The following is a 23,539-nucleotide window of genomic DNA, read 5'->3' as shown; positions in this document are numbered from 1 at the left end:
TCCCAGCATCTGGAAGGCCAGAGGACACCAAACGTGATGCGAATTTGATGCGTATTCGATTTTACTGGGGTAGGGAACATGTTGGGGGCATCCAGGAATTGGCTGTCATGGTCTCCTTGATCCACTCCAGGTGCGAGATCACTTTGGTGTAGATCGCGGGCGTATTGGGGCTGCCACATGGCATGTTGCCCCAGGATGTGATTCCTTGAAGCACACCATCGCAGATCAGTGGACCCCCCGAGTCACCCTGCAGCACAAAGGGGAGAGCAAAAGAAAGGTCAGCAAGGTCCCCGGTTCTGCCCCGTGGAGCACACCTGGCTGGGCTCACAGAGCGCACACAGTGCTCCGGGAAAAGACACAGTTCTCTCCAGAGTCCACTGCCAGAGGGCGGCGGGATTCCAACAGAGGTGAACTCTGATGTGGAGTAGGGAGATCCGTGGGATACCAGGTTGAGGGTGTGGGAAGGAAAGGGGGCAGGGGGGAGGGCGCCGAGGCTCGGTTGGGGGAAGCTGGAGTTGGGTAGCAGTGGAGATGGATGCCTGGTTAGCTCTCAACAGCAGTCCAGAACCTGAGTCCCCTCCCCCAGCACCTCGAGACCTGGGGGCGCGGGGTGGGGCACGCTGGCTCACCGCACAGGTGTCCTTGCCGCCCTCCAGCTGTCCAGCACACAGCATGAACTCTGTCACCTTCTGGGAGTGGGCTTTGGCACATACATCATTGGACAGGAGTTTGAGGTCCACACACTGGAGATTGTCTGGGTATATGACTACAGACCAGAGATTAAAAGGGCTGTGACCAGACCACAGGTGACTCCTCAGCCCCTCCTCCCTCAGACCCTGAGTCGGGTCCCCAGCACCCTCCTCCCTACACCCAAGTGTCTGGGCTCCAGGCTGCACAGTCTGGCCCCTAGCGTACACTTATCTGGTTCAATGCTGCCCCAGCCAGAGGCATGGCAGGTGCTCCCCAGTTGGGGTTCCTGTGTGGGCAGGTCCAGGACCCTCACAGCATCTGTAATCTGGGCGGGCTCTGTCAGGCGCAGCAGCATGAGGTCATGGCTATAGTCCTCTCCGGGGAGCTGGGTATGGTTCTTCAGGAGACTCAGGTTGAATTCAGGGTGTGGGAAGCTATCACTGACCTGGACAAACTGGGCTGTGTCTTCATGCTCGAACAGGTTGTGGCGACCCAGCCAGAGCTGGTAATTGCTGGGGAGAGAGGGGGCCCCGGGGAATGAGGAGAGAGGAGGCCGAAAGGGAAATGGGGCCAGGGAGGGTCCCGAAGACAGAGAGAAACAAGGAGTAACCTTGGAGGGAGAGACAGTTGGGAAGGTAAAGAGCTATGAAGAAAAGACAGTGAGTGAGAGAAAAATGTGACAAGGTCAAAGCCAGAGACAAAGACAGGGAGAGTGAAATACAGAGAGCACAAAGGGAGAGTGGGTGAGAGGCAGAGGGGGGACAGTGAGAGACAGAGCACAAAGGAGGCAGAGACAGAAGAGTCCATGGGAGGGGAGGAGCAGACAGGGAGAAGAGGGAGCAGCAGGCTCAGTGAGACAGGGCCAGGGAGCAAAGCGAGAGAGTGCGGAATACAGGCTATGGGGGTGGGGCGCAGCCTGAGCGAGAACAGGGAGGGAGGAAGGGAGGAGCGGGGAGGGGGCCTGGGACGGGCTCAGCTGCAGCAGGGGCTGTGGGACTGGCTCCCCAGCAGCCGCTGGCCTGGCCGCCAGCCCAAGGTCTGCTCCACCTCCCTCCCCAGACCTTCTCCCCCTTCCTCCTCCTCCTTCCTCCGGAGCCCCCACCAGGCTCCAGCTGAAACCAGCCCTCCGCTGTGTCCCCTGCGGTGCTTCACTGTCCTGGAGGGAGGGGCTGGGCACATGAGAAGCCCCCTCACACACACATCTCAGGATAATCCCTTCCTTTTCTCTGGGGGTCCCCCTCAGTCTCGTCCTGGGGGTGCTCAGCAGCGATGGGGGAGAGAGTGAGGCAGAGAAATGGAGGGTGAGACCTACAGTGACAGGGAGGCAGCAGAGGGACCCGGAGGTGGACAGACACACGGAGACACACAGAGACACTGAGACCAAACAGAGAGAGACAGGTATAAATCATACTCAGATAGACAGACACACAACACAGCCACTTACTGAGAGACACAGAGACACAGTTACAGGGAGAGACAGAGACACGGGCTGCCATGGGAGGGCTTCCCTGGGGTTGTCCCCTGCCACTGTCCATGGGACCCAGCCCAGTGCCATCTGTTTCCCTCAGTCCCCCAGCCTCCCCTGAGGTGAACCCAGGGTCGGTGCCCAGTTGTTTATTCCCGTGGGAGCACAGACGCGCCCTCCCCCCATGCCCTGCCCCCACTCACTCATTTATGCAGTGGGCAGCTGTGAGCACCCACTGCGGGTGCACCAGGACGCCCCCGCACTGGAACTTGCTGTAATGGTACAGAGCTGCCTGCCAGGGTTGGGAATTCTGCTCACAGTCCCAGCCTCCTATGATCCGGGACTGGATGGGGGGCACGGCACCTGTGGAAGGGGTGCTGGGTCAGGGCAGCTGGGAGGTGGCAGTGGGGCCAGGGGTACTGGGCTAGAAGAGGGAGCTGTAATGTTGGGTCGGAGGGACATGGGGGCAGAGGAGCAGGGCTGGGGGTCTGGGGAGATGGGCAAGGGGTGTGGGAAGTTTCTGGAATTCTGGAGCCATCCTTGGGATTATGGGTTGGTGGTGGGTCTGGGTGGGGAGACTATGCTGAGAAAAGAGCCAACCACAGGGATCAGGCAGGAGACAAGAAGACAGGGTGTGAGTAGCATGTGGCTGGGGATTGGGTGATAAGGGGGTGATTTGGGGTGTTGGCCTGGGGAACAGAAAGTTGTAAGTTCTGAGAGGGAAAAAAAAGATTCTAGAAATAGAGGATATAGGGCCCCTAGAGAGTGGCTCAAAAGCTGGGAAGGAAGGATTGCGGGGGGGTTACAGGGATCCCAGCCTGAAAAATTGGTTAGGGTCTAGGTTGGGTTTTGGGATTCTTTAAAGATGCAGGGGAAGTAGGTCTGAGAGGCCGAGAATAGCATCTGGGCTGAGGAGTCTGGGTGTAACTTGAGGTCCCTTGACTGGGGCTGGGAGAGCGTCCTCTGGGGGTCTGGGGTCCTTGAACAGGAATGGCTTTGTAAGAGGGGTGAGGCCGTGGAACTGGAGTTGGGGTCAGGACTGGGATGGGGCTCGGGGGGAGGCAGAGCTGGATGACAGTTCTTCTGGGATTGGGTGATTCTCATGGAGATGGGGTTCATAGTCTGAGGATACTGGAGGGATCTGGAGTTCTCTCGGGGGTGGTGCTGGACGGGAATGAAGATGGAGGCATATTGGGGCCAAGCAGCTGTGGGAATGCAGGGAGGGCCCACTTGGTGTGGAGTTTTAGACTCATATGCTGGAGTACTGGGGGAGGTAGGGCAGGACAGTGGGGCTGTGAAGGTATTTGGGATCCTGGAGAGAAGCCCAGAAAATCGGAGTCATACAGGAGGGATTCACTTGGGGAGGGCTGGAGCGTGGGGAAGGAGGAAATTCTACAAGGAAAGGAACCTATAGTTGGGGGTTCTGGGGGTTCTTCCTCAGGGAGAAAGGTGGGGTGCTGGATCAGGGTTCAGGGTCAAAAAGTTGGGGAAGGAAGAGACATTTGTAGAACCCTCATACCGGATGGTTGGGCCCACCTGGAGTCACGGGCCAGAAAGTCTGTTTGGGGAGAAGCGTAGGTGTCTGATGGAATTTGGGGGTCCTGGGAAGATTTAAAGGGAACCAGATGCCAGGGACTGGAGGACCTAGTTGAAAGCTGACAGCCAGATGGGAAAAATCACCAGGGTATAGAAGGATCTGGGGACTCGGGAGACAGAGCCATAGAGAACAAGGGGGTGGGTGGGGGTGATCAGGGTCCCAGGGTCTGCTGCGATTGGGAGCACTCCTCGGAAGAGTTGGGAGTCCCCCAAAGAGACAGAGATGGCCCAGGCTCGGCCCCCTTGGTGAGGGGCAGGCGTCTGAGTGGGGAAGAGGAGAAAGTTCTGCGGGTACCTGGGAGGGAGCAGGGACCGATTGCAAGAATGAGGACTGTGACCGGGATGAGGGGCTGAAGTAGGACTTTAGGGGCCTGGGAGAGAGCCTGGGACCTGGGTCTGGGGTGGACTGTGGGATAGGAAGAAGTTACGGGGGGTGAGGGAAGTATGAGAGCCGGGCCCACGCCCCCACCCCACACCTTCCCCACTGTCTCACCAGTCCCTGCCAGGGACAGGGCAAAGCACAGAACCAGGAACCACATGGTGACCACACGCAGGCTGGTGGTGAGCTTGGAGCTTGGAAGCCTCCCCAAGGAGTGTTTTAAAGCCCTCACTCCCCCCGCCACCCAGCCCCACGCCTGCCCTGCTGGCACCCAGATGCTGGCCAAGGCCCTGCCCCTGCTGCCGGGGGGCTGGACACCTCCTCCCACCCCAGAGCTGTGGAAGGGGCGGGAGAACGAGCACCTGTTGTTCTGCGGGCCCTGATTGTGCTGGAAGCATTCCTGGGGCCTGAGGCCAGACAGGGCAGGGCCTGGAGCTCCTGGGCCCCTACTCATGGAGACAAAGACAATGAGGGGAGGTGTGTGTGGGGGGGTGAGTAGGAGAAGAAAGAGAGTGGAGGAATCACCGACCTCCAATACAAAGCCCCATATACTGGAACCCCAACGACTCAGTGCACCCCCGAACACCAGCAGTGGGGCTCTGATTCCTTTCTCCCTGCACCACTTGGAGCCAAAATGACAGTCTCCCAGCTTCCGCTGTCTCCGAAACATAGCTTTGGCTTTCAGAACACCCTGACTCTTGCACTCCCGGACTCAGGATCTAGGCCCCAATCTATTGTTTCTCTCCAAATAAAATTGTGGTGGGTACCGATGGCCACAATCCTAGTGCCCCCAGATCCAGAAATATGAAGTTTCAGTGGTCTCCCCGAATAAGTTCCCTAGCATTTCAAAATCCAGTGTCCCCCTGCCCCCAAACAATGCTGGGATCGCATTACACCCCACACATACTCCTTGTTCCCCAGATCTGGATACTCAAGGTTATGTCCTCCAAAGTCCCACGAATTCCAGACAATCTGCCTTCCACCCATCAAGAGCACCCTCTCCACAAATTCTAATTTCCCTTCCCCCATTAAAATATTTAGGTCTCAGGAACCAGGTTCATGTAGTTCAACATTGGGTGACCTTGAAGATCACATTTGGGGGGATCTCTGCTGAGAATTGGGAAGCAGATTTCTGCAGCCTCAGTGTTAAATTCATAGGCCCCTGACACCTTCCCTTGGCTCTTCAGTAAAATCAAAGTAGGTCGCAGGGTAACCCAGCCTCCGCTGTATGTCAGCAGCCCTGCCTAAGGAAAGGAGAGCATTTGCCTTTTTGCCTGGCTACCAGGGGGCCCACAACTAAATTGCGAAGAAAATGAGGTCATTCTTTTTTTAAGACTTTTATTTATTCATTTGAGACACAGAGATACAGAGAGAGAGAGAGAGAGAGAGAGAGACAGAGAGACAGAGAGCGAGAGCATGAGCAGGGAGAGAGGCAGAAGGAGAGGGAGAAGCAGGCTCCCTGCTGAGCCAGGAGCCCGATGTGGGGCTCTATCCCAGGACCCTGGGATCATGACCTGAGCTGAAGGCAGACACTTAACCATCTGAGCCACCCAGGCGCCCCGAAAATGAGGTCATTCTTGATCATCTAGTGTGTGCTGGGTCTTTTCACTGGGGTCCAGAGATATATTTCCCCAGTGCCAGGCACTATTTGAATCAGTTCATATGAACTTCCTCATTTAATTCTTACAACCCTGTGAGGTAAGCAATATGATCTCTGTTTTACAGATGGGGAAACCGAAGCTGAGGGGCATTGGGTCTTTTCCTCAAGATTACACAGCTGATCCTATGCATATGTGAATGAAGAGAGCCCTACTTCAAGCCATTTCTCTTCACCTAGGTATTGGGGCAGTGGGCGAAAAGGAACAATATACAGTAGCTCTGGGTCCCCAACCAGTCTCTGGCTCCCACTTCCCTTCATCCCCAGAAGAAAGTCACAGAAACTCCTACAGAGAAACTTGCATCAGCACTCTTGTTATCTCGGTGTTTAAACAGGTGACCTTGAGCACCGGCTCTGGCCTGAGACGGGACAAGTCCTTGGCTAACATCTGTGCCTTGGACAAATGAGGTCTTGAGGGATGGCCCGACACTGTCCCAGGTCAGGTCAGCTGCTGGTCAGCTCTGGGAGCTTCTGTTCAAGTCAGAGACATAGGTGGTAGACCAAAATTGTCAGTTCTTCTTCATGGTTTCCTTAATCCACTCCAAGTAGCTGCAGACTTTGGTATAGACTCCAGGCTTGGTCGTAGTGTCACAGGGGACATCACCCCAGGACACAATGCCCTGCAGGACTCCCCCACAGACCAGGGGTCCCCCGGAGTCACCCTGTGAGAAGAAGGGAAAGTGTGAATGGGAAATTTCTGGATCCCAGTGCCCCCAACCCTATCCCAATCACCATTCACAATCTCAATCAAAATCCAATCCAACCCCACCCCAATCAACTCAATACAACCCAGTTTAACCCAAACCGATCCAACCCAACTCCAGCCCAACACAAGTCAATACAACTCGGCCAACCCATGTTCTATCCTTCCCATGTAACCCCAACCCAATCAAACCTCTACATCTTCCCCATTCAGAATCAAACCAGACCTACTCCCATCCTCACTGCCAACACAACCAATCCCAGTCATCATGTCTTTCACATCCTAGACAAAGTTTGCCCTATCCCCAATTCAACCCAACATATTTTCCATCTAAAATCAAACCGGGGGCGCTGGGGTGGCTCAGTCGGTTAAGCGTCCATCTTGATTTCTGCTCAGGGTCCTGAGATGGAGCCCCACATAGGGCTCCAGGCTGTAGGCTCCGTACTTAGCAGGGGGTCTGCTCAAGATTCTCTCTCTCCCTCTCCCTCTGCCCCCTTCTCACCTCATGCTCTCTCTCTCTCCCTAAAATAAATAAATACATCTTAAAAAAAATCAAACCAAGCCCATTCCTACTCTTTTTTTATAAAGATTTTATTTATTTATTTGACAGAGAGATAGAGAGAGAGCACAAGTAGGCAGAGAAGCAGGCAGAGAGAGAAGGAGAAGCAGGCTCTCCACTGAGCAGAGAGCCTGATGCGAGACTCGATCCCAGGACCCTAGGATCATGACCTGAGCCGAAGGCAGACGCTTAACTGACTGAGCCACCCAGGTGCCCACCTATTCTTTTTTTAAAAAAATATTTTATTTATTTGAGAGAGAGAGAGAGAGCACAAGCAGAGGGCCAGAGGGAGAGGGAGAAGCAGATGCCCCGCTGAGCAGGGAGCCGGGCATCGGGCTGGATCCCAGGACCCTGAGATCATGACCTGAACTGAAGGTAGATGCTTAACTGACTGAGCCACCCAGGTGCCCCAAGCCCATTCCTGTTCTTAGCTCAAACCCAGGCCATTCCAAACCAACCGCCACATCGTGCACCCCAAGCACAACCCAATCCATCGCCAACCTCACCCCCATTCTAAATGCTCTTCCTTCTCCATCCCCAAACCTACCCCTAGCATCTTCTCTGGCCCAAAGCAAGCACAACTTGTTCCCATCCCAACTCCCAAACCTGTCCCCCTACCCCATGGCTCTGACCTCACAGGAGTCCGTGCCTCCGCCCTCTACTCCTGCACACACCATAGAGGCCATCAGGCGCCCTGGGTAGTCCTTCTTACAAGATGTGGCCGGGATAACACTGATGTTGGCACAATGCAGCGTATCCGGGAGACTCACTGCGGAAGACAGTGGACTTGGAGTGAATCCGTATTTTCAGGCCCTTGTCGTCTTCGCCCAAGAGCCCTGGAGAATGGGGTCCCTGGAGGCCCGACACCCAGCACCATCCTTTCACGCACCTTGTGACTCTGTGCTCCCTTTGGTCCCAGGCTTGTCATCAGACACCAGGCCCCAGCCGGACACCACGCAGGCCTCGCCCGGTTGGGGGCAACGCGTGGGCAGCGCCACAGGGCGCACTTGCGGGGAGAGGCGCGCGGGCCGGGTTAGACGTAGCAGCATGACGTCGTGGCGATGGCTGCTTGCTTCGTAGCGCGGGTGCGGGAGGATGCGAGCCACAGTCCGCAGCTGCTCGGGGCCATCGCGCTTGCGCAGATTGTGCTCGCCCAGGCGCACTCTCAGGAAGCTGTGCAGGCAGGTGATTGATTACCCGCAAGTGGAGTGAGGAGCAGACAGAAAGATCAAAGAGCTGGCGAGCTGGGGTCCCCCCACCCTGCGGGAATCTGGAGATGCCATTACCCTCTGCCCAAGGCGCTGAAGCCAATAATAGCTGGAGCCGCTGCCCCTCAGGGACCAAGGAGGTGCACCCACCCGGAACACAACCCCCAGGCTCCTGCTCTTTCCTCCTCAGAATCCAAGATTCTCAGATCCCTAGACTCTTGCCGTCATGCCCCTCAGGACTTTGAGCCCTGTCTTCGTACCGGGTTTGGCAGTGGGCCGCAGACAGCACCCAGTGAGCAGAAATGAGGGAAGCACCGCAGTTGAAGCGCCCACGCTCAAATAAGGCCACTTGCCACGGCTGGGAGTGGGGCTCACACTCCTCACCTCCCAGCATCCTGTCGTCCCGGGCTGCTGGGAGAGGGGGCAGAGGAGGGTCCCTGAGGACAGAATCCTTTTCCTTGGGCCCTACACGTTGCCCACACCCTGCCCATACTATGTATTTTTCACTTCTGCTTTCCCCCAATCTCTTAGGACGTCCCTGTCCTTGAATTTTTAGCACAGCCTTCTCTCTGGCTTTTACAACTACTGCTTGTTTTCTCCAGAACTGTCCCCCTGCCCTTGGCCCTCACCCATTTACTACAGGATTCTGGGAGAACAGGGAGGTGGGAAAGGACCAGAAGTCAAGAAGTCCTCTGAGATTAGGAGTGGAGACAGGGACACTGGATACAGGGCCAGAGAGATAGCCACTTGGAACCAGCCAGTCAAGGTCATCGCCAAGCTGTCACAGACATCAAAAGGATGTGGCCACTCGATATGTATGACACGCAGTCTTGGCTCCAGAGTCTGGACATCTCAGCCAAATGCAGATGTGGCCACACAAGGTCATGGGCAAACATAGGCACAACCAGTCTTCCAAACTTAGGAACTGAGGGAGAGAGCACTTTAAGCTGAAATTCACTTGTATATACTTGGGTTGCAGCTTCAAGAATCACAGCACAGACATTCATGGATATATATGACTCTGGACAGTTATAGCATGGGCGTGTGTGCGCGCACACACACATCCACAGACACTGATTTGCACATAGAAGCTCACACCTAAATTTACAGTCTCCAGGGGTGCCTGGGTGGCTCAGTTGGTTAAGTGTCTGCCCTCAGTGAGGGTCATGATCCCAGGGTCCTGGGATCGAGCCCCGCATCAGGCTCCCTGCTCAGCGGGAAGCCTGCTTCTCCCTCTCCCACACCTCCTGCTTGTGTTCCCTCTCTCGCTGTCTCTCTCTGTCTGCCAAATAAATAAATAAAATCTTTAAAAAACACCAAGTCTCCAGTGTGGGTCTGAATATACCAGTCACAGACTTGCACACTAACGCACAGGGACTGGACAACAAGGTGGGGTCCTTGATAAGGGTACGTGGGGAGAGACACACATATACACTCAGGCCTCCAAAGACTTGTTCACAGACATGGGTATAAGTATAGTGGTTGAATCTGGAATGTTAGAGTAAAGCCCCCGGGTCCAAACATGTTATCTGTGAGCCTCTGAGCAAATTATTTGACCTCTCCGGGCTTATGTTTCTTCATCCGTAAAATGGGATTGTTGTAAGGATTAAATAAGATTATGTGTGTGTGTGTGTGTGTGTGTGTGTGTGTGTGTGTGTGTGTGTGTGTGTCTATGATGTCTGGCTTATTATAGTTGCTTAATAAAGACTAGTTATTTTAAACAAATGACACATAGATTTATTTATGCAGAGATACATGTAGATATTTAGGTTCTGGACAGAAATTTAGCCAAAGTCAGTCAGACATGTGATCAGGCTTAGATGAAGATAGTCAAGGTCAAAATTGTGATTCGTCTTCAAGTCACTGTGGGGATTTAGAGTAAGAGACATGAACCCAGAGAGCCAACACTCAGATGTGGACCCACTAGATCAGACCCCAGGGAAACAATGGACACAGGGCTAGGCATCCAAGGTCAAAAACATAGCCAGAGACATAGGACACGATGTATTTTCCCATCTCTAGATGAGCCCCCCCAGTCAGTCACTTGGTGTTCAAAGTCATTGTGTTTCACATAGGGAACCCAGTTCACATATGTGGGCAGGATGTGGACACACAGGGCTTTGAAAACCCACCATACACACACACACACACACACACACACACACACACACACGCACTCACGCACTGCACCATGCACAAGGATATAAACAGGGATATTTCAAGGTTATAAGACCATGATCCGCTACTGGGCAATGGGGATATGACCCCTGAAGGTCACAGCAAGGCACACAGACACCCATCCTGGGGCAGGAATTTGCACAGCCAGACCAAATGCCCATCGTCTGCCTGCCAGGGTCAGGAACTGTGCCAAGGGCCCTGGCAAGGCTGGGGGAATGCGGATGTGGTGGACAGGGGGCTTAACAAGGGAACGGTGGGGTTGTTGTCCTGCAAAGAAGGACAAAGGGTGCGGGCTGAACAGCTGGGCATTGAGGCTGCCCCTGGCCAGTACAAGCCGGAGGAAGGTGGAGGCCCTGGCTGGGTGCAGTGGGCAGGCGGGAGGCAGGGAGGAGAGAGCACAGAGAAAGCCTGAGGGGAGGCTGGCAGCAGGGGGGAGCTTCAAGGGGCCCCCAGAGGCGAGGGTCATGTGGGGATATAATGAAAGTCCACCCTCAACTTCTCCAGTGTAGAGGCATCAGGTTACAATTAAGTTCTCCATGGGTGGTAGCTGAACATGGAGGCTGGAGTTTTCCTGCCTCCCAGGGTCACCTTGACATAGTGGCCACTCTCCTCCAGCCTCAGCCCCTTCCCCTGTCAAATGAGGTCAGTAGACCCTACCCCATAGAGATGTTTTGAGAATTAGCTGAGCTCTGGCATATATCCACATGCGTGTCTGGCATATACCCAGCACTCAGCAATGCCACCACGTCCTTACAGGGCACTACGCTGGACCGAGTACCTTCTAGTGCCTCACCCACGGGACCAGATTTAATCTTCACAACCCTGGAGGTGTCTGCTGTTATCTCCATGGTCCAGTTGGGGATCCCGAGCCACAGAGATGTTAAGTAACCTGAACATGGTGAGTTGGAATTCGAGCCCAGAAGTCTGTGTTCTTGGCCTCTTAACACTTGTTTAAAGGCTTATTATGAGCTTTATCTACATTATGTTATTGAAACCTTGCCATTACTGTCAGAGGTAGGTGCTGTCTTCCAGAGAAGGCACTCTCGGTAGAGAGAGGTGAAGTAATTTCCTCAAGGTCACACAGCAAGGAAAGGGCAGCCCCAGAACTCGAACTCAGGTCTGTGTTCTTGTTGTCAGGAGCAGCAAAAGGCCCCAGTTGGCATGGGGACTCTAGAGCAGCCCCAGGCCCCTGACGGTCTTGGGGCAGGGTGAGGACTCAGGGAGGGGCAACGGGGGGGGTAGTGGAAGACTGCAGAGCCTGGATTTGTTCCTGGTGTGGGGGAGGGGCACCACATTCCCATAGACCCAGACCTGACCTGGGCCCGCCTCACCTGCAGACATCAGCAGGAAAGAGAAGGTGAGGAGAAGCCACATTGCAGAGCAGGGATGAGGGTTCTGTTGAAGTCTGGGGAGGGGAGAGAGTGAACCGGGATGAGGTGGGGCACTTGTGCCCCAACGTGGATCCCTCCAGACACAAACCCATCCCACCTGCTGCTTGAGAAATTTCTTCCACCATCTTTGTGCCCCCACCCCCGCCACAGACTGCTCTCCCCCCTCCGCCCCCCCCAGGTTCTCCGTCTCTGAGGGTTATGTTTTTCCTCCAGGCACCAGAACAAACCCTCAGCTGCCCCCACAGCCTGTCAGATCCCAGCACCAACGCACTTGCTCCTGGATCTCTCTCCATGCTCCAGGCTTTGGCTCAGAATACATTTTCCCCCAGACCCTATCCCAGCCTCCTACCTGGGTTACTGGGTAACCCCCAGCCCCCCACCCTTGCCGTCTGTCCCCCAGTCAAGTTCCCACCCCCCCCAGCCTGTTCTCCTACATGGCCCTGCAGGGTCTTTCCACACCCAGAGTTGACCATACCCCACTCCTGCTTACAGCCCTCATGGATCCCCAGCACCGCCAGATAAAGTCTTAGCTCCTCGGCCTCACTTTCGAGGATATGAGTGGTTTCTCCCCTTCTACCAGCTCCTCTGACTGGGTCTCTCATGACTTTGCCCTTCTAGACACAGCTGATTCTCCCATTTTCCTTCCTGTGATTCCATGCCTCTATGCCTTTGCTCAGGCTGTTCCTCCTCCCAGGTATGCCATTCCCTTCAGGGTCCACTTCCTCCTTGAGGGATTTTCTGACCATCTCCAGTCAGTGGTGTCTGCCTCCCCCACCAGACTAAGAATTTGCTGTGGGCAGGCCTGGCCTGACTGGACACTGGATTCCTGGTGAAGGGTCCAGTCCATGGGAGGCCCCAGCTCCCCTCATCTTCCAAATTCATATTTGCCCTCCATGGCTCGGCTCCCACCTCTTCTGGGAGGCCCTGAGACCTAACAGGTATCTTTTCTGGGCCTCACAGCCCCTGGTGTGCCTCCGTGACATCACAGATTCCCAGGAACCCTCAGGTAAGGTCGTCTCTGTGTCCCCAGCATTGCCGAGCCTGGGGCCTGGCACCTGGGACACCTGGGGAGGTTGAGCTGAGCTGACTTGAACCCCTGACCTTGTTCTTAGATCTGATACAAGCGCTTTCGGGGACACCCTCCTGATTCACTCCACCTCCTCCCCCCCCTGCAGTTCCTTCTTGCATCTCCAGGACATTTTCTTGGTTCAGGTCCAACTTGAGGCCTCAGTAAAGGACACATGGACCTACACAGGTGCCCTTGAAACTCAAGTCCCTCAGGGCAGTGCATGTCTGCTCCCTGGGACCAGGGCATCCAGTGTCTCCCCTAGACCAGGGCAGACCTGTGTCTCCCTGAGTGTCTCTCAATCCCCCCCCCCAGCTCTTGTCTCAAAAATCTCACCCCCTCCAGATCCTCCAGCTTCATCTGGGGCAGCTTGGATGCCAGAGAAGGGGAGCAGGCTCCTGAATACCTGAATTTATAAGCTCCTGGCCCCACCCAGGTCTAGGGGGTAGGGTGGGGTGGGAGGTGGCTGAGAGTCAGGTTTACAGGCGGGGACGCCTAGGTGGCTAGTGGGGTGGGGGACAAGGCCTAATGAGCATTTATTAGGTTGAAGCTTTTGTCTGAGTCTGTCAGGAAGAATTCCCTGCCAGGGACAGTTCCTCAACGGCGAGGATGTAGGAGGGCAAGAGCCCCAAATCAGAGGAAATCAACAGATAGGACCAACATTCTGTAACATGGAACCTGGAATTTGGGGTCTAGAGTGTGGAAACTGGAATCTAGAGCCATGCTTCTTATGCCTGGAGTAGGGTTCTGAATCCTTGGGTTCTGCACCTGGATCTGGACCCCTCAGTTCTGGATTCTGAACCTTGGACCTCTGATTTTGGACAGTGGATTCTGGATCTGGATCTCCACTTTTGGAGTTTGGGGTCTGGATTCAGATCTCTGATTCTGGATCTGGGTGCCTGGGCCTCCTAACTCTGGATCCTGGGTATTGGATTCTGGATCTTGGGTTTTACACTTTTTGTTGTGGATCTCCAACTCTGGACTGTGAGTTTGGAGGTCTAGAGTCAGGCATTTATGACCTGAAGTATAGAGTATGGATTCTGGAGTCTGAATTCTGGAGTTTGGGTCTGGAATCTGGAACTTAGAGTCTGGTCTTTGAGTGACAGGTCTTAGTCTTGGATTCTAGATCCAAGGCCTTTGAATCTAGAGTCCAGACTAGGAGTCTGGAATTTGGTGTTTGGAACCTAGGACTTGAGGTCAGAAACCCTCACATCTGCTGTGTGAAGCCTGGGGCCTGGAGCATGAATGGTAGATTTTGAATTTTGAGTTTTGGGGCCTAGATTCTAGAGTCTGGGCCTAGACTTTTAAGATTTCATGGATTAACTTTGGAGTGTAAAGTCTGGAGTTTCAAACCTGCATTGTGCATTTAAAAGGCTGGACTGGGAGATATGGGCCTGAGTTCCATGAGTCAGAGATTACTAGAACCTTCTCTGTAGTATGAATTTAGACACTGGGAGACTGGAATCCTTAATCTGGATCCTGTGGTCTTGATTCTGCATTTTGGTGCTTGAAATCTGGATTCTGCTTTCTGGTGATCATTATTAAAATGACTCAAAGCTTTGGGAATTTAAAGTTGTCCTCTGGTGTCTCAGGACCATAGGAGGGCCCTCAGCAATTTTCTAGAGTCTATCCTGGCTTGTTTAACTAATGAGGAGGCACAGAGAGCAGGAGGGACTGACCTCAGATCACCCAGTGAAGGATGGGACCTATTTTAAATATGGTCCCTCTCAGTATCTGAAAAGCCATCACCTATATGGGAAGGGGCTGCATGAACAGGGCTGACTGTTTAGGGGATCAGTGGCCAATGCCAGCGGGTCCTTGGCCCTTGATTTCTCCACAGATAATATGTGAGAATGATGGCATCTAAGCCACCAGATGTCTTTCAGATATTCCTGAACTACAGACCCTCAGTTATTCCAGAATCTTAGGGTCTCAGTTATTCTAGAACGATAGACCCTCAAAATCTCTAGAATACCAGACCTTCAGATTGTAGAATCTAGTATCTAGAACCTAAGGTACCCTGGAAGTCTAGGTCCTTGAACACTTTAGAACCCAAGAGTTTAAAATTGCCTAGAACCACGAACCTCCACATATTCTAGAACCCTAGATCCTTAGATGTTCTGGAACCCCCAGACATTTAGACATTCTGGATTCCCAGGCTAGAAGCTATTCTAGAACTCCTTTGCCTCTTTATCTGGCTACAAATTCATGCTGATAGTCTCTAGGCCTCACAGTGGGCCACAGTTTCAGTTGGACAGTTCCTGTGTACCTTACCTCGTTTATCCACCTGATAGCCCTGTGAAGTGGTTACCATGGCTTCCTTCTTTTTTTTTTTTTTTAAGATTTTATTTATTTATTTGACAGAGAGAGAAAACAGTGAGAGAAGGAACACAAGCAGGGGGAGTGGGAGAGGGAGAAGCAGGCTTCCCGTGGAGCAGGGAACCCAGTGCAGGGCTCGATCCCAGGACCCTTGGGATCATGACCTGAGCCGAAGGCAGACACTTAACGACTGAGCTACCCAGGCGCCCCGGCTTCTTAATATGGAGAAAACTGAAGGCCAGAGAGGGGCGTCGTAGGTACTGGTCACGCAGAGGGTGCAGAGGAATCCATTGTTCTGACTCTTGCAGCACCTGGTTGGCCCGTTTGCCTCAACTCCGGGAGCCACCTCCTTCTGTTGGACCTGGGTGGTGACGAGGGGAAGGAAGTGAACCCCTGGGGTAATCATCATGACAGCTTCCCTGGTGCCAGGCTAAGCGCTTTCCATCATGATCGCATGTGTTCCTCCCACTAAATCACGCAGGCAGGTGTTGTAAACATCCCCGTGACACAGATGGGGACACCGACGGATCTCACACCTAGCGCAGCCCAGGCTCACAGGCTCACTGGGTGGGCGCCCCGCCCCGCCCCCGACGCGGTGACGTCAGCGCCCCTCCTCCCGCCCCCTCGGACCGCCACAGACCTGGGCTATGGATCCACGTCCTCCTGGGCCTCTTTCCAGTTGTCCTTCACCTCCACAGGCGGCCTGAGTCTGCCTTGCTCCTGCTCCTCCTGCGAACACTCCCCGAAGCCTGGAGCCTTTCTTTCCTCAATTCCTGTGGTTCAACCACCAACAGCGCAGGTCTCCTTCATCTGACCTTGAACTCCAGCCTCCGGCAGCCACCTGCTCCTGGACGTCCTCCCACCCCCAATGTCCTCAGGTCCTTCTTACTCACTGTGTCCTAACTCATTTCTCTCTCCCCAAACTCCTCCTACCATGCTTCCCATCTCAGGGACAGCCCTACCGTTCACCCAGTCCTGTGGTCAGTCCCCCAGGCACTGTCCCCGGCCCTTCCTTTTCCTTATCTCCTACAGCTCCGGCTCCATCCCTTCTCTCCATTCTCGTGGCCTGGCTGCAGCTCAGGCATCCTCCTCTGCTCCTAGACCCTGGCCTCCAGTCTCCCATCCTCTTTTTTGTCTCCTCCCACCCAACACCAGGTGGTATCAGAAGGTCTCTCTACGCTCAGAGTTGACCCTTTTCCTCCCCTGCTCACAGCCCTTCAGTGGTGACTCTGCATCACCCCTGGACAAGGTCCCCGCCTTCAGCGAGGCATTTGAGGCTGGGATTCTCCGTCTGAACAAGCCTCATCTTGAACCCCCTTCCCCAGGGAGACAGTCACTGTGTCCCTCCCACCCCGGAATGGGACTGGACTCCTGGTGCCTGAGGCTCCCCTTCACCACCCCCCCACCTTCAATGTGGGGCCAGTTGAAGGTGGTGTTTCAGGGTACTGGCTCTGGAGTCAGAGAACCTGGGCTCAGACCCCCTGCTTCACCACTTGCTAGTTTGGGAGATTCTGGTGTGTCTTCCTTTCTCTGCTTCTGATTCTCATCCTTAAAATCAGATAATCAGAAGATCCCCTCATACAGTTTTCCAAGGAGTATCTAAGAGCTAGTGCCTGTAAGGAGCTAAGGGCACTGTTACTTTCACCCCATTTCACTGGCGAACAGACAGTGGGGAGGGGAGGGCCCCAGTCGTTCAAGGTTATCCAGGCTGCAGAAGTTGGGGGGTGGCAAGAGAATGATCCAAGTGGTCCTGTTACCCCTTGGGTGCAGAGCATCATTTCTCTGGTTATCAGGGTCTCAGTGTGGGATAGGAGTGGAAAAAGGGTGGGGATGGTCTCTGGGTTGGATGAGGTCATATGCATGGAACAGGTGTGTAAGTCATAAAATTAGACTGGCACTTAAAAGACTGGTTAACACAGGATGTGACTCAGATGTGGACTCTAAAGCCAGGGACCTGGGTTGGCATCTTGCCTCCAACCCCTAATACTGTGCAAACTTGGGCAAGTCCCTTGGCCTCCTTCTGCCTCAGTTTCCTCATCTATAAGATGAGAATAATTGCTTCTGCCTCATAGGAGTGTTTTGAGGCAATAGTGCCTGAAACCCGTGCCTGGCATTTAATCAGTGCTGAGTAATCCCAGATCATTTGCAGTCCTGTTTCCCCTGGGAACAAAAATCAAAGGGAGGGGTGCTCGTACGGTCTTTCTTAGATGACACCGTCGGGCAGCGGCAGATCGGGGACTTGAAGAATCCGCGTCTGTCCACCTCTCAGATACGGTACCTTTCTCTGAAATTCCTTTATGGGGGACTCCCGTTTTGCAAATGGGGACACTGAGTCCCAGGGAGGAGAAACAGATATGTGGGGCCCCAGCGTGAGAGTGTTCTATCCAGCAGGGAGAACGCCTCATGCACGAACTAGGATTACGAGGTTATCTCTGAGACTTTATTTCTCATTCTGTGCCGGGGAGAGCAGGAGGGAACCGGGACTGAAAACATTGCGTCTTTTCTTCTTGTCCCGGAAGGCTCCCGCCGCTAGGTGGCGCCAATGTGCGCTTGTCCACGGGAGGTCTGCACCTGGGTCTGAGGGAGGAGGGTTTGGGGGAAGCACGCAGAATTCGGAAACTCAAGGAGGTGGATCTTGGCGTCGGCAGAGAGGGGAGGTTGGAGACTCGTCCTGGGGTTTGTCCTTAGTTGTTCTGCAGGAACTTTTGGATCCAATCCGTGAAGGGGCACAGGTCTGTGTAGGTATTTGGTGTGCTGGGGTTTTCCACAGGGCTGTCCTCCCATGGACACAAGGTCCTGCGAGCATCCCTCCACCCCAGACCAGAGGGCTCCCGCCGTCCTTCAGGGACAGAGGGAAGGGACCAAGATCCAAGTCAGGCAGAACGTCAAAGCTGGTGGGGGTGCAGTGGGGGGAGAGAGAGACTATGACACGGAGAAGAGGAGTAGAGAGAGAACAGGACAAAAGACAAAGGCGGGCGGGACAGGCCTCCCCCCTCCCGCCGCCCCATCCGCTCCCCAGGAACTGCCGTCTCAGAGCCTGGGCCCCCCTCTGCCTGCTCCATCCTGAAGTTCAGCTTCTGCTCTTCTGGGGGTCCCCCAGGCTGCCTCTCTCCATCTTTCTCCCTCCCTCTCTCTGCATGGGGCCTGTCTCCTGCTCTGTTTTACCTCCCTGTGTCTCCACGTTCCGTCTCTTTCCATCCACTCTCTCCTTCTCTCCACCCCACTCCTGTCTCCCTGTGGACAGGTCTCCTCCTTCCTCCCCTGCCTTTCCCAGATCTTAAATGCAGGGCCCTTTGCCTTTCAGCCTGTGCTGCTGGAACAGAATGTGCAGGGATGGTGCAGCAACTTTTGCAGGCCTCTTCGGTCACCTCCCGCATCTTGCCGCACCGCAGCCCTGGGGGACTGGCTTGGGACACACCACGAGGAGAGCAGAGAAAGTCAAGTACGGGCAACAGTGAGATTTAAAGATAGGGCTCATTTGTCCTCCTCCAGACCCAGCCGGAGATAAGGCAGGGGGTACCCCGGCGGACACACTTGGGGCGATGCCGGTGGAGCCCATGGAGCTGGAGTCGGTGGTTGCCGCCTTCAGCTTGCGCAGCGCCCGGTGGTCGACAGTGTGGGGCGGCTGTATTCTGGGGCGGCACAAAGCAGGAGGACGGGTGGGCGGGTGAGCTCGTCAGCAGCTGCTTCATCAGGTCCATCCCCATTGCTAACCTGGCCCCGCCCTCCCTCCCACGCTCATCTTCAATGACATCTCCATCCTGGACCCCAAGGATGAGGAAGATGGGCGCGAAGACAACCTGCCTGATCTCACTCTCTGCCTGAGAGGCTGAGCTGGGAGTCGGACCCGGAACTGAAGGAGTCTCCCTCACAACAGACAGACTCCATTCTCTGCCATACTCTTTGGGTCCTCCTGTCCAGCTTCTATGCATGCCTGCGTGCTAAGTCTCCAGAGCTAGGCCACCAGCCCTCTCCTGAGAAAGATTTAACTTAATTCCCCAGCCCCAGCCTAGACCTGCCTGGATAACATCCAGTCTAGCCCCCCCCCCCCCCCCCCCCCCCTCCAGCCCCCAGAGCCGAGGCCAGTCCGGTCCCTCTGCAGGAGCGGCAGAGAGACCACACTCCGCCCTGTCCTGGTTGGGCACAACTTTTTGGAGTGCCGTTCCTAGAGTGAGCTCAAGTTCATAGAGCTCACTGCCTGTAGCCCTGCCCTGAAGTGAGCACCCAGGAGCAAGGTGAGTTCTGAGCTCAGAATGACCTACTGGGCGGGAGGGGGATGAGATAGAGGGGGAGAATGGGGGCTGGAGGCCTGTGAAGAAGGTTGGAGTGAGAGACCAGGTGCTAATAGGCCTGACCTGGGCTGAGGCAAGGGAACAGTCAGTGAGAGCCAGGAGGCAGGAGGGGCCAGGCTTGGGCTTGGGGAAGAACGGTGGGCTCAAGTGGGCCTTGGGGAGGTGAAAGCCTGGGGTGCCACCTGCGTGGTGTGTGTGTGGGATATTGTGAGTGTAGACGTCTCCCTGGAGCTGCTCAGCCGAGAGACGAAGGCCAAAGTTTGGCTCATTCTAGGTCCTGTCTGCCCCTCTCTTCACTCCCGGTCGCTCAGCAAACCCCGTGGGCTCCCTTTAGAGGTATCAGAAGTGGACCTCTTCGCCCTCCCTGACTCCACCCTGGCCACCCCTGTCCTCACTGCACACCAGGCCCTCCCCGCCCCCCTTCACCCTTGTGGCCTGACCCCACACGGATGCCTGAGGGACCTGGGAACACCCAACTCAGGCCCCGTTCTGCTTCTGCTCAGCATTGCCCACAGCCCCCGGGTCCCTCAGAGGAGTGGAAGTTCCCTCCCTGTGGCCCCAGGTGAGGCCCCACGGGATGGGCCCCTTTCTTCCCTCTGCCGTCACCTCCCGCCCTCTCCCCTTGCTCCCTGGGCTCCATCCACGCTGGCCTCGCTGACACCCTCACACACACCAGGCCCACTTCCCCCGGGGCCTCTGCACCTGCTCTCCCTCTGCTCTTTCCCCACGTTCCGCTGGGCTCAGCCTCACCTGCTGCAGGGGTCTGCTCGATCCCACCTCCTCCCTCAGCACACCGGCTGTCTCCCCCGGCTCCACAGTGTCTCCTTCTGCCCCACGGCACCAGCACCTCCTAACAGGCGCTGTCACTTCTGTGTCATGTTCACTGTTTCTGTCTGTGCCGCTCACGCGGGGGGGGGGCTTCATGGGGGGGGGCTTCTCTCTATCTGGTCACTGCTGTCTTCCCAGGGGCTAGGTTGGTGTTGGGCACGCAGCAGATGCTCAGTAAGTACGTGCTGCGCGGAGGAAGGGCTGGATTGTGATGTGGGAGCCTGAGGTGCAGGTGGTACCTGGATGGGGGTGTGGGACAGGGCAAGGCCTGAGGCACTGGGGGGCGGCTCTACAGCTGGGCAGCAGTGGGACTGATGCCTGGTTAACCCTCACACCCCCGCCCTGAATCTGGGTCCCCTCCCCCAGGCCAGGTGGCTGAGGGGGGAGAGGTTGGCTCACCGGGCAGGTGTCACTGTTGCCCTCCAAGTTCCCAGCGCACAGCATGAAGTCAGTCACCCTCTGTGCGTGATGTCTGACACACATGTGAGATTATGCTCCCCCAGGGGCACCGGCTTGGAGGCTTGCAGGCAGGCGGTTACCTGCAAGCTTGAGTGTGAAGACAGAAAGACCAACCAGTGGGCAACCTGGAGCCCTCTGACCTTTTGGGAATCTGGAGATCCCGTTACATTTCACCAGACCCTGGAGACACTGTCTCAGCTTTTCCCTAGACAAATATGCAGAACCCCCAACCACCACTGCCAGGTCTTCCACAGAGCTGATTCCCTAAATCTGCATCTTTTACAAAATTTTGAAAGCTTAAGGCAGTCTCTAAACATTTCCTCGGCCTGGGAGCCCTACCGTCTTGGGCTTCATATCCCAGCCTCAGACCTTCTTACCTGGGGCTCTTCTCTGTGCTTTGGAGAACGCTTATTCTCACAGAATCCACGGCTTCCACCACCTTCACTCCCTCAGTCAAAGACTCCAGATATCCCAACACACTCAACCCCCATACCTGATGCCTACTCCAGATGCCTTCTTGTTGTCTCCTGCCCTGATTCCTGGGGTGAGCTCTATTTCAGCATAAAGTTTTCCCACCCAAGACCAGCCACCAGCCTACAATCCCAGGGATGGCTCCAGAATTCCAGGCCCTTCCATACCTCTTGCCCATCTCCCAAGACCCCCAGCCCTGCTCCTCTGCCCCCATGTCCCTCCGACCCCATAGCACAGGAACCTCTCTTAGCCCAGGTCCTCCCAACCCAATTGCCACCTCCCACCTGCCCTGACCCAGTACCTCTTCCACAGATGCTATGCCCTAGGACCATCCCCGGATCACAGGAGGCAAGGACTTTAAGAAGCATTCCAAACCCTGGCAGGTGGCTGTGGACCATGATGGTAGCCTTGCCTGTGGGGGTGTGCTGGTGCACCCACAGTGGGTGCTCACAGCTGCCCACTGCTCACACAAGTGAGTATGAGCAGGGTGTGTGGGGAGGAGGTGTCTGTGCTCCCACAGGATTAAACAACTGGGCACTGATCCTGGGATCACCTCAGGGGAGGCTGGGGGACTGAGGGAAACAGATGGTACTGGTCTGGGTCCCATGGACAGTGGCAGGGACAACCCCAGGGAAGCCCTCCCATGGCAGCCCGTGTCTCTCTGTCTCTCCCTGTAATTGTGTCTCTGTGTCTCCCTGCCCTGTGTCTCTGTGTCTCTCAGTAAGTGGCTGTGTTGTGTGTCTGTCTGTCTGAGTATGATTTATACCTGTCTCTCTCTCTGTTTGGTCTCAGTGTCTCTGTGTGTCTCCGTGTGTCTGTCCACCTTTGGTCCCTCTGCTGCCTCCCTGTCACTGTAGGTCTCACCCTCCATCTCTCTGCCTCACTCCCTCTCTCCCATCGCTGCTGAGCACCCCCAGGACGAGACTGAGAGGGACCCCCTCAGAGAGAAAAACAAAGGATCTCTTGAACATGTGTGTGTGAGGGGAGGGGCTTCTCATGTGCCCAGCCCTCCCTCCAGGACAATAATCCACTGTAGGGGGACACAGGGAAGGGCTGGTTTCAGCTAGAGCCTGGTGGGGGCTATAGAGGAAGGGCTAGAGGGAGAGGGAGAGGGAGGGGGAGGGGAAGAGGAAGGGGGTAGTGTTTGGGGGGGAGGAGGGGGGAGTAGGCAGGAGAGGGAGGGGAGAGGGCAGATGAGGGGGGAGGGCAGAGAGAGGGAAGAGGTCTGGGGAGGGATGGGGACGCCGACCTTGGGCTGGGGAGCAGGGGACCCACATGGAGCCAAAGACTGGGAGGGAAAGGAAGGGGCAGAGATAGGTGTGCTCCAGTGGTTCTCAAATGGGGACAGTTTGGTACCCTCCCACCCCAGGAATGTTGGCAATGTCCGCAGACATCTCACATAGGTTCTGCAAGGACACACATAAAGAGGTGGATGTCTGGGTCCTCTGTGGTGGTGGTGAGATGAAGAGGGATGTGTGTCCACTCTGAGAGAGGGGACAGTGACAGGTGGTAGATGCTGTCCACAGAGCAAGGAACAGAAGTTGGAAGCAGGGCATACCAGACGAACACAGCAAGGTTGAAACTTAGAATAACCCACTTTGTCCTGGAGGCCATGGGAAGCCCTAGAGAAATTGTTAGTAGAGGAGCAGTAGGGTCAGCTTTGTGTTGTGGGTGGACAGACTAAGGGAAGAGACTGGAGTCCCTGGAAGCTGAATTACTATGGGGGTATGTTAGAGGTGCCCTCAAACACCCTCAGATTCAATGATTTCCTAGAGGATTCAAGGAACTCAGAAAGGCTGTTATACTGTGGCTTGTATGTTTTTTTAGAGTCACTGTCACACTGTGTTTTATATGTTATACTGTGGTTTATATGTTTTATTACAATGACAGGATACACATCAAAATCAACAAAGGAATCAACAATCGAAATGTGGAGAACTCAGGGACAAATCTGCAGTTGTCTCTCCCAGTGGAGTTGCATGGACAGCACTTGATTCTGCCAGCAACAATGTGTGACAAGTACAAAGTATTTCTAACCAGGGAAGCTCACCCCAGGCTTGGTGTCCAGAGTTTATAGAGGGGTCAGTATAATTGGCATGGAGTGCCGGCATGATGGACCTTGACCACTCAAGCTTCCGTCTCTCCAGAGGTCCAAGTGATACAGCATGGCCCAGGCCCAGGTGTACAAAAACAAGCATTCACCATAAATCACGTTGGTAGCATAAACTATCTGGCATGGCTCAAGACACCAGGTATGCTAAGGCACTCTTATCAGGTG

The 23,539-nt window shown here is 55.0% G+C and overlaps 2 protein-coding genes across 2 annotated transcripts in view; both read right to left on the bottom strand.

Annotated features, from left to right (window-relative positions):
* Window positions 1-43: 43 nt before the first annotated feature.
* On the bottom strand, window positions 44-4,318 carry KLK1 (kallikrein 1). Its single transcript, XM_025849732.2, has 5 exons — window positions 4,245-4,318; window positions 2,359-2,518; window positions 916-1,202; window positions 630-766; window positions 44-247 (listed from the first exon to the last, which is right to left on the bottom strand). The coding sequence occupies exons 1-5, from the start codon at window positions 4,288-4,290 to the stop codon at window positions 62-64; spliced, it is 816 nt and encodes a 271-aa protein (XP_025705517.1). The 5' UTR covers window positions 4,291-4,318; the 3' UTR covers window positions 44-61.
* A 1,300-nt stretch (window positions 4,319-5,618) lies between these two features.
* The window catches only part of KLK15 (kallikrein related peptidase 15), a 35,552-nt gene continuing 17,631 nt past the window's right edge, over window positions 5,619-23,539 (bottom strand). Inside the window, exons 2-6 of the mRNA XM_025849749.2 lie at window positions 11,767-11,840; window positions 8,518-8,668; window positions 7,939-8,222; window positions 7,682-7,818; window positions 5,619-6,449 (exon numbers count right to left, since the gene is read on the bottom strand). Coding sequence (XP_025705534.1) covers window positions 6,297-6,449; window positions 7,682-7,818; window positions 7,939-8,222; window positions 8,518-8,668; window positions 11,767-11,809 — 768 coding nt within the window. The 5' untranslated portion in view covers window positions 11,810-11,840 and the 3' untranslated portion in view covers window positions 5,619-6,296. The remainder of the gene's footprint in view (window positions 6,450-7,681; window positions 7,819-7,938; window positions 8,223-8,517; window positions 8,669-11,766; window positions 11,841-23,539) is intronic.

Source organism: Callorhinus ursinus, unplaced genomic scaffold, assembly GCF_003265705.2.
Source record: "Callorhinus ursinus isolate GAN/ISIS: 27379988/994484 unplaced genomic scaffold, GSC_fseal_2.0 scaffold71, whole genome shotgun sequence".
NCBI classification, from domain to species: domain Eukaryota; kingdom Metazoa; phylum Chordata; class Mammalia; order Carnivora; family Otariidae; genus Callorhinus; species Callorhinus ursinus.
This window is presented reverse-complemented; position numbering and strand designations above follow the sequence as displayed.